Below are 10365 nucleotides of genomic sequence, written 5' to 3' on the forward strand. Positions count from 1 at the left end.
TCGTTATTCGACAACGTGATCAGTAGAAAACAGAGCCAAATGTGATTTCATAGGTGTTAAACATTTGCTATGGTCTTCGCGAGTCACCAAATTGTGAAGCACATACAGTATGTATCCAAGAGGTGTCAACTCATCGCCATGCTGTCTCCATCGCTCTCGGATTTCTGACTATTTTAGATTTTTTTTTGTTGCTTTCGATAAAATCTAACTCTAAAAACTAAAACCTACTGTTGACAAGTATTTCGTATGATGACGGTTGTTTATCAGATTAGCCTACTTTTAAGAAGAATTTGAATTAGAAATACACAATTAAAATCGAAATTGAACTGGAAATGAATGACAAATATGGCCTCATATATATTTTTTTAGCAAGAGAGCGTTGAAATAGAGGATTTGCCCATTAGTTTACCATTTCGTATTTTACTAGGATCTCCATTAGCCGTTGCCAAGGCAGCATCTACTCTTCCTGGGATACTGACAGAGATAAAAACATTACATCAAACAAAATATTGTGCATTATACTAATGTACATTGCTCCATTATCACATTATATTATTACAATACTACATGACATTAAAACTTCCCACCCATAAACCCTATCTTAATTTAGCTAATTGTATTTAAATTACAATGAAGTTGTAGGAGATAATTTACAGAGTTTTCAGTTACGTCACTGTCACCTCTACACCAATCTGTGTGGCCTCTGTGATATAAACTGGTGTAGCACTGTGCACCCCATTCATTCAACACCCGTGATCCGAACTGCAAGGATATCATCAGTACGTGCCATTTTTCATCTGGACATTTCTTCAACAATAATGGGCACAATGACGAAGAAGAAAATTGGAAATTCAAGCCCGAAAAATACCAACAGTATGAGAAGGGTGAGTAGGAACTTGTATTTTTTTACTCTGATTTTGGTATGTTTTCAGATGTGTCATGTGCATGGTAAAATGTAATAATAATAGTCTCATGCTTTGCAGTGATAGCTAACATGTACAGTAGCTAACATAGTGTGTACATCAGTATGCTATTATACTTTAATTAAGGTAAATTAGGCCTATACAAAAATACATCAGTTTGATTACAATTGGCACCTCTCTCCCCCCTCTTGTCTCGATGCAGATGTTAAAGCCAGTTATAGAGAAAAAAAGACGAGACCGAATAAATCAGAGTCTTAGCGAGCTAAGGATTTTGTTACTGAACTACAAATTAGATTCGGTGAGTTTTTCAATCCATCCAATCCTACCTAGCCTTAATTGTTGTAGTCTGTGAGTCTATAGCGCCATCCAAAGGCTTTTACTACGTGGCTGTTTATTTTTTGACCTGTTTCCTTATTAGTCTATTCCTCTATTCATCTTGACCACTCACAGCGTTTACAGAACCCCAAACTGGAGAAAGCAGAGATTCTAGACCTGGCTGTGGAATATCTTCAAAAAAGGACAGACAAACGAAGTATAAGCAATGGTAAATCTAATTAGCTCTAGGCCTGCAAAGTGTGTTTGCGAAGGTTTATCTACAATGCATGAAATTGTCCGTACAAATGAAAAATGTTTCCCTCTCCCACCCTTGAACTTTTTTTTAGATTGTTCCTGCCAGGCTGTGTGTGGGCCGAAGGAGGTGCAGCAAGTTATTCACAGTGAGGCCTCCATGGCAGGCGCCCCCAGTCCCCCAACAGCAGCATTCCCCAGGTCTGCTCTCCCTGCCATCTACACGGCAGGCTTCCAGCAGTGTGTCTCTCACCTGGCTGGCTTCATGGGCAGCAGCAGCCCCTTGGAGAAAAAGGGCTTCATCCTCCTCCAAGGGCTGAAGAGCTACATAGACAGTCAGTACCCAACCACAAACACCAGTACAGAGCAGCTGCAGTGCGCATCCTCCTCGTCATTAACAGACATCCATCTGAGGTCAGATGGTAAGGAGATGGCTCATTGGGCGGACATGGTGCCTGTGAGAGAGGGATGCCGTCACTCTAAACAGGGGGCAGGTATCTGTCTCCGCAAATCCACTTTGTCGACCAACCACCTTTCTTTCTGCCAACCTAATGGCCACTCGTACCCCTTGACACCTGACTATCTCTCCTCACTGTCTCCTTGCCTTTCTTGTTCTTCTTCGGTTTTCACCACCCCTCCTCCATACTCCTCGTTTCCCTGTCACCTTAGTTTCCCTCCCAGCCTGTCACCTATTTCCTCCAACCCCTCATCCTGCTCCGGATCCCCGTCGCTACATAACGTCCCTTCTCCTCCACTTGTTTTTTCACCCACCTTCCCTCTCTCAAGTCCTCCCGGCCTCCCTCTCCCGAGCCCCCCTCTCGTCCCCTTTCCCTCCCATACGTCTCTGTGGTCCCCTGTGCCTGTACGAAGGCAAGAATGATTTATTAGCTCCACACACGGGAGACCCTGGTAGAAAGCCAGGTGTGTGCAGAGGGACTATGAAACAGTTCAACTGGACCAACGTTGGAGAAACTGACAAGAGGAGAGAGCCACCTGGTGGAGATCATGGAGGTAACCTGAACATGACCCTGCTGCTGCTGACATTAATATGGTGCTCTTCTCATTTGATCAACTTTCCTGATCATTTCTGAAATGTTCCCCATATTTGTAACATGTCTCTCTTTCATTTTTTAGATAGTCCTTGTAAATATGAATTGCATAAACTGTGTATAAATGTGTGTATATATATATATATATATATATATATATATATATATATATATATATATTGTTAGAGAATAAACTGAACTGTACAACGGAACCATAACTCAATCGTTATTTTTCTGATGGTTAGGATGATTCTCGGCCTGTGCCTGAATGCTCTGTAAATTGAAATTCCCATGTAGGCCTGGGTATGCACAGGTGAGGTGACTTGTTGTACACTCCCACCTAGCGTTTTGATTGGGTACTGCAGCCATTCCATGTGGTTTGAGCGTCTATTCAATACCTTGCCAGCAGAATGCGCCATCAGCTCAAAGAACCAGAGTAGTGTGGTAGAAGTCTCTCCATCTCTTTGACCCTGTCACAATGAAAGCAATAAGATACGCTGTCAGTTCAATAGAGCACTTCATTGTTTCTGGCTCTTTTATCAGTCCCGTGATAAGCCTAAGATGCTTCATACAAGCATCATTATTTTCTCTCTGTCTCTCCCAGGCTCAGATAAATGCTCACCCTTCTCCTAATCTGCTGTTCTAATCTCTATTACAAGACCTGAATATTTTCTGTACAAGGTACTGAGGGATTTGGCTAGAGAAAATAGACTTTCTGACATGATAGAACATGTCTTTGGATAATGGTTATTTATCCCTCCCTATTCCCTCCCTCATTCCCTCCCTCCCTCTGTCCCTCCTTCCCTCCCTTTCTCCCTCCCTCTGTCCCTCCTTCCCTCCTTTCCTCCTTCTCTCTTCATTGAAGAGGCTTTCTCTGTACCAGTGCCATTAGTTATGAGGTGGCCATTGTTCATTGTCAGAGATATAAGAAGGCAGACAGGCACATCAGGTTGATTATCCACACTGTCTTTCTGCAGGTTTTGATCATTCCTGAATCAAAGAACCATGTGACAGTTAGTAGAAAGGGCCGGCCACCAAGCTAAAGAGGATATTCTACCTCTGCATTACTCATAATTAAAAGGGAAAGTGATGACCTGACAATGGTTGAAATCCCTCTGGCATTTTCTCAGGGTACGCTGATTAGTACTGATCCTGTTACCCTCTGTAATCATCGTTTTGTTAGCCATGAATGCACCCCATGCATTCCTGATTAGTCCCAAACAGCCAGGGAGGGAGAAACTTATAGGAAACCCACAGGAGGAGGGTGTGTGGAGATGTCATGGTTTGGTCATGGTTTATTGGGTGCATAGGTAAATACATTGGTGTTGGCACATTTCTAAAGCAAAATGTTGGATGTCGAAGGCTTTCATCATTCATGTACACACACACACACACACACCACCCCTGGGTTTTATTTATCTGAAAAGCCCTGTGGTAACTCTGTGGAAGCCCTGTGGTAAATCTGTGGTAATTTGTCTCACATTATAAAATAGATGCATTTGATTTATTGCCTTTCAGGTGGTGTGTGGTCCAGCAACAGTGTTCCATTTCCGGTGGTGTGTGGTCCAGCAACAGTGTTCCATTTTTGGTGGTTTGTGGTCCAGCAGCAATGTTCCATTTCAGGTGGTGTGTCGTCCAGCAACAGTGTTCCATCTCAGGTGGTGTGTTGTCCAGCAACAGTGTTCCATTTCAGGTGATGTGTTGTCCAGCAACAGCTTTCCCTTTCAGGTGGTGTGTCGTCCAGCAACAGTGTTCCAATTGTGCGAAGGTTTTGAGGGATGGGTATGAGATATACGTCATGTCCAGGAGGATTCACGTAACTGAATACCACTGGTTTAGTCACATTCAATAGAACTTATGATGTAAACCAGGTGTGCATCCCAAATGGCAACATATTCCCTATATATAGTACACTATGTTTAAACAGAGCCCTATGTGGCTATATAGGGAAAAGGGTGCCATTTGGGACGCAGGCCAGTTCTTTATAGATCTGCATTACTCATTGAAGGTTCCTCATTAGGCTGCCAAGAATGGAATTAATTGAACTGACATTTCTGTTTTCGTTTCCTCATTCCAGAGGTACGAATCAGTTTAAGTGCAACACCAATGGATTATCTACCTGACATAAAATAACTAACATCCTGTTCCAGCATTAAAATAAAGGGGCTGACTGGATAGAGAGAAATAGAGAGAGAGACATAGAAAGAGAAATATATATATATATATATATAGAGAGAGAGATAGAGAGATAGAGAGAGAGACATAGAAAGAGAAATATATATATATAGAGAGAGAGATGTTGTTTAACTAGCTTCAGATAAAGGGTGACGGTAACAAATTAGACTGAAGAAAATAATAGATTCTTCTTCTTACAGATAAAAAGGGAAAACACAACACTTGGATCCTGTCACTGACTGTGTCCTGACTGTGTCCCTGACTGTGTCCCTGACTGTGTCCCTGTACCTGTCTGGGCTGTGTGTCCCTGCTGGGCTGTGGCGCTGCCCCCGTCTGGGCTGTGTGTCCCTGCCCCCGTCTGGGCTGTGTGTCCCTGCTGGGCTGTGGCCCTGCCCCCGTCTGGGCTGTGTGTCCCTGCTGGGCTGTGGCCCTGCCCCCGTCTGGGCTGTGTGTCCCTGCTGGGCTGTGGCCCTGCCCCCGTCTGGGCTGTGTGACCTTACCCCTGTTTGGGCTGTGTCCCTTCTCCTGTCTGGGCTGTGTGTCCCTGCCCCCGTCTGGGCTGTGTGACCTTAACCCTGTTTGGGCTGTGTCCCTTCTCCTGTCTGGGCTGTGTGGTCCTGCTCCTGTCTGGGCTGTGTGGTCCTGCTCCTGTCTGGGCTGTGTGGCCATGCCCCTGTCTGGGCTGTCCCTACTACTGTCTGGGCTGTGTTGCCTTACCACTGTCTGGGCTGCTGGGCTATGTGTCCCTCTCTAGGCTGTGTGGTCCTGCTCCTGTCTGGGCTGTGTGGTCCTGCACCTGTCTGGGCTGTGTGGCCCTGCTCCTGTCTGGGCTGTGTGGCCCTGCTCCTGTCTGGGCTGTGTGTCCCTGCCCCCGTCTGGGCTGTGTGACCTTAACCCTGTTTGGGCTGTGTCCCTTCTCCTGTCTGGGCTGTGGCCCTGCCCCCGTCTGGGCTGTGTGACCGTACCCCTGTTTGGGCTGTGTCCCTTCTCCTGTCTGGGCTGTGTCCCTGCCCCCGTCTGGGCTGTGTGACCTTACCCCTGTCTGGGTTGTGCCCCTACTACTGTCTGAGCTGTGTCCCTGCATCTGTCTGGACTGTGTGTCCCTGCATCTGTCTGGACTGTGTGTCCCTAATACTGTCTGGGCTGTGTGTCCCTGCATCTGTCTGGACTGTGTGTCCCTGCATCTGTCTGGGCTGTGTGTCCCTGCATCTGTCTGGGCTGTGTGTCCCTGCATCTGTCTGGACTGTGTGTCCCTGCATCTGTCTGGACTGTGTGGCCATGCCCCTGTCTGGGCTGTCTGTCCCTACTACTGTCTGGGCTGTGTTGCCTTACCACTGTCTGGGCTGTGTGTCCCTACCCCTGTCTGGGCTATGTGTCCCTGCTCCTGTCTGGGCTGTATCCCTGCCCCTGTCTGGGCTGTGTCCCTTCTCCTGTCTGGGCTGTGTCCCTGCTCCTGTCTGGGCTGTGTCCCTTCTCCTGTCTGGGCTGTGTCCCTGCTCCTGTCTGGGCTGTGTCCCTTCTCCTGTCTGGGCTGTGTCCCTTCTCCTGTCTGGGCTGTGTCCCTTCTCCTGTCTGGGCTGTGTCCCTTCTCCTGTCTGGGCTGTGTTCCTGCTCCTGTCTGGGCTGTGTTCCTGCTCCTCTCTAGGCTGTGTTCCTGCTCCTGTCTGGGCTGTGTGGTCCTGCTCCTGTCTGGGCTGTGTGGTCCTGCTCCTCTCTAGGCTGTGTGGTCCTGCTCCTGTCTGGGCTGTGTGGTCCTGCACCTGTCTGGGCTGTGTGGCCCTGCTCCTGTCTGGGCTGTGTGGCCCTGCTCCTGTCTGGGCTGTGTGGCCCTGCTCCTGTCTGAGCTGTGTGGTCCTGTTCCTGTCTGGGCTGTGTGGTCCTGCTCCTCTCTAGGCTGTGTGGTCCTGCTCCTGTCTGGGCTGTGTGGTCCTGCACCTGTCTGGGCTGTGTGGCCCTGCTCCTGTCTGGGCTGTGTGGCCCTGCTCCTGTCTGGGCTGTGTGGCCCTGCTCCTGTCTGAGCTGTGTGGTCCTGCTCCTGTCTGGGCTGTGTGGCCCTGCTCCTGTCTGGGCTGTGTCTGCAGTTGCCGTGGTCCGGTCTCTGACTGTGTCCGTCACTGCTGCCCTGGAAGCGTGTCCAGCTGTCCCGTCACTCTGTCAGCGCCGCTGTCTTCCACAGCCCCAGATTAAATGTGCCCAAAGGGACCGCCAGGAAAAGTGGCTCGCCCCATCTCTCAGGACTTATGTCAAAAATGTTTCAGTCCTCAGGTAATTTGCTACAGTCCGGGTTCCTTTCACTATTTACTTCAAAGATCCTTGCGATGAGAGGGAGAGAGAGAGAGAGAGGAAAAAAGCAAAGTGACAGAGAGGAAAAATGGTATTTAGTTGTGGGTAGCGAAAGATCTACATTCTTGAGGATTGACATGTTCTCTGAGAGAGAGGTCTTCCTCCCAGACCAGAGAGGCTGACTATCTGTTCTCTGAGAGAGATGTCTTCCCCCCAGACCAGAGAGGCTGACTATCTGTTCTCTGAGAGAGATGTCTTCCTCACAGACCAGCGAGGCTGACTATCTGTTCTCTGAGAGAGATGTCTTCCTCCCAGACCAGTGAGGCTGACTATGTGTTCTCTGAGAGAGATGTCGTCCTCCCAGACCAGCGAGGCTGACTATCTGTTCTCTGAGAGAGATGTCTTCCTCCCAGACCAGTGAGGCTGACTATCTGTTCTCTGAGAGAGATGTCGTCCTCCCAGACCAGCGAGGCTGACTATCTGTTCTCTGAGAGAGATGTCTTCCTCCCAGACCAGTGAGGCTGACTATCTGTTCTCTGAGAGAGATGTTGTCCTCCCAGACCAGCGAGGCTGGCTATCTGTTCTCTGAGAGAGATGTCTTCCTCCCAGACCAGTGAGGCTGACTATCTGTTCTCTGAGAGAGATGTCGTCCTCCCAGACCAGCAAGGCTGACTATCTGTTCTCTGAGAGAGATGTCTTCCTCCCAGACCAGCAAGGCTGACTACCTGTCTCTGAGAGAGAATTCTTCCTCCCAGACTAGCAAGGCTGACTATCTGTCTCTGAGAGAGATGTCTTCCTCCCAGACCAGCGAGGCTGACTATCTGAAAAACATGGCTGGAGGTGATTGGTCAGATAGCACACTCAGTCAGAAGAAACTGTGATTGCTTCCCAAATGGCACCCTATTCCCTATGTCGTGCTCTACTTTTGACTAAGGCCCATTGGGCCATTTGGGAAGTATCCACATACAAGGTCAGGCTGTGTGACAGGTGTCCACTTTAGACATCCTTTGGACTGTGACATACATTACTCTTTGTAATTCTGAATCGCAAACAGGTCACTAATGTCAGTGGTTTGATATGGTTGTACCATATTATGGTGGATTGTGAATCATTTGCTTCTGTAGTGCTTTTTGTTGCAGCATTTTGTTGTAAAGTATTTTTTTGCATTGTTTGTTGGCTGTGAAAAGAAGCAGAGAAAACAAAAGACAGGAAAATGATGGGTCATTAAATCCTAGTCTTGGGTGGACTGGGTGGGGGCTTTAAAGCATCCCAAGACCTACCCAGAAGATCATTGTCAAGGCAACATCTCAGAAGCTAGACAGGAAGTAATTTGAGCCAAACAGGAGGGAATCAAATCAGACATCGCTGGCTTGTTTTTCAGGCCAGGACAATTACGTTTGACATAAGGCGCTTTTCACTCATGCATCAGTGGTCTCCTCTTTCAGGGCCCTGCTATCACATGGGTCCAGTGGTTAGCCTTTCTTCCTCTTAATAGTACAAAGTCATTTGCAGCCAGGAGATGATGAACAATGACTGTCTTTTCAGAGATCCCATAACCTTCATTCACGGGAACATCAGTCAATACATATTAAGTATACTCGATCATCCTGCAGCTAGAAATTCTGCCGATGCTGCTCAAAACAGACTTCCCTGTGGACTTGTAAGATATTATTTTAAAATAATGTGTACTCATTACCTTAATGGTTTAACAGGGAAATGTGTCAGTCTGCCCTCACTGTGCTGTGGTTGCCAAGGCATCATCCAGAGAATGTTGATAATTGTAGTTCCGCTGAGCCCATGTGAAGATAACTAGAATATGAGCTATTGCGAAATACATTTTAGCATAAATATTACAAGGACCTTTTCTGTGTAGCTTTATGGTTAGTGTAGGGTTCGTAATCTTCTCCAGGCCCCTTGCGACCCTGTCTAGGCCGTGACCAGGCTAGCTTGTCAGTTGCGTCTCCTGCTCCGGAACACTTGTAATCCTGGTGATGTACTTTAACACACTCTGCTCTCTGTACTAATTTTTTTAAATATCAGGAAAAACTTAGCAGGTTAGAGGTCATTCAAAAAAATGTGAATGAATCATAGGTCTTCTAAAAATACTGGTTGTTGTCCATTCTCAGTGAACGCTGCCCGTTTTGGTGGACTTTTGACATCAGTGCTGATTGGGACCAGACACCAGAGTAAAGACGCTTGTTTGTCCTCAAAGCAACAAAAAGCAGTTAGGCGATGCAGAAGTCTCTTTTTCAGTATGTAACCTCATACTGCTGAGAAAATGTCAGTGCGGGTGTAAGTATGTGTGGACACAGATGCATGGGACCTTAAAGGGCCCCTTTCTCTGACTAACAGAATAGTTTGTCCTTATCACTTTCTCCAGTAAGAATTCCACAAATGCGGTGGACTTCAGCATCTGAAGCCAAGATTTGAAATAAGAGCATAGAACAGGCCTTTTGGTATTGTGTCATATTTTGGTCCAAATAGGCAGCCTTCACACAGGCAGCCCAATTCTGATGATTTTTCAGTTAATTGGTCTTTTGACAAATCAGATCAGCCCTGAAATAGATCTGATGTGAAAAGATCTGATGTGATTGGTCAAAATACCAATTAGTGGAAAAATATCAGAATTGGGCTGCTTGTGATGATGCAGCCATAACAGCATTTGATCATATTTCTCTAATATAGAGAGACCATTGTTAAATCATGTATTGAATTTATTTAAACTACGCTCAATATGATGATTAATTCACCTTGTGGGGAATACATAGCAGAGATGAACCATGAGTAAATAGATGACAAACCTAATCAAGCCTTCATTCATGCTAAATTTTTACAGAGCTTACTGACATTGCCATTACCAGCATGGAAGAAATTCATTATTTTACTGTGGAGTCACAAGCTGACACCTGGCAGGTAGGGAAGTTTGGATCTGAGCAGTATTATACACTTTGTCTGCATACCAAATTGACACCTATTCCCCTGGTGCACTACCCTATGGGCCCTGGTTAAAAGTAGTCTACTATTATTGGAAACAGGGTGTCATTTGGGATACAGCCATACACTTTGATACAGCAGCAGTGAGTCTGTCTCTGGCTGGGATCTGGGGTTTCCCAGCACTGCACAAGCACCTCCACGTAGGAACAGGAACAGACACTGAACTAGAATCAAGAGGATATTACAGGCTGGCACAAGGCCAAATATCTGCACCTTACTTTCTTTCATCATGTTGTTTTAGTCAGCACAGATTATTAGGAGCAGTATTGTACTGTGTATGAGGGGCTTATGGGTCCTGTGTTGGTGAATGACTAGCCATCCAGGGCCAGCAGTCATTTTGGCACAAATGCTTTGTAAAGACAGTTTTGCTGACA

At 46.7% G+C, this 10365-nt stretch overlaps 1 protein-coding gene across 1 annotated transcript; it reads left to right on the forward strand.

The window, feature by feature from the left end:
- The first annotated feature begins 694 nt into the window (after positions 1 to 694).
- Positions 695 to 2667, forward strand: LOC118363091 (hairy/enhancer-of-split related with YRPW motif protein 1-like). Its single transcript, XM_035743806.2, has 4 exons — positions 695 to 884; positions 1126 to 1221; positions 1374 to 1467; positions 1586 to 2667. The coding sequence occupies exons 1-4, from the start codon at positions 819 to 821 to the stop codon at positions 2368 to 2370; spliced, it is 1041 nt and encodes a 346-aa protein (XP_035599699.1). The 5' UTR covers positions 695 to 818; the 3' UTR covers positions 2371 to 2667.
- Positions 2668 to 10365: the final 7698 nt, after the last annotated feature.

The sequence above is a fragment of the Oncorhynchus keta genome, chromosome 30 (genome assembly GCF_023373465.1).
Source record: "Oncorhynchus keta strain PuntledgeMale-10-30-2019 chromosome 30, Oket_V2, whole genome shotgun sequence".
Lineage (NCBI taxonomy): Eukaryota > Metazoa > Chordata > Actinopteri > Salmoniformes > Salmonidae > Oncorhynchus > Oncorhynchus keta.

Bases quoted from the DNA above. Each gene is read 5' to 3' on its own strand.
- LOC118363091 (XM_035743806.2), top strand. From the start codon at position 819: ATGGGCACAATGACGAAGAAGAAAATTGGAAATTCAAGCCCGAAAAAT. The intron at 1,222-1,373 runs GTGAGTTTTTCA...GACCACTCACAG, and splicing joins TGAACTACAAATTAGATTCG to CGTTTACAGAACCCCAAACT. The intron at 1,468-1,585 runs GTAAATCTAATT...ACTTTTTTTTAG, and splicing joins CAAACGAAGTATAAGCAATG to ATTGTTCCTGCCAGGCTGTG.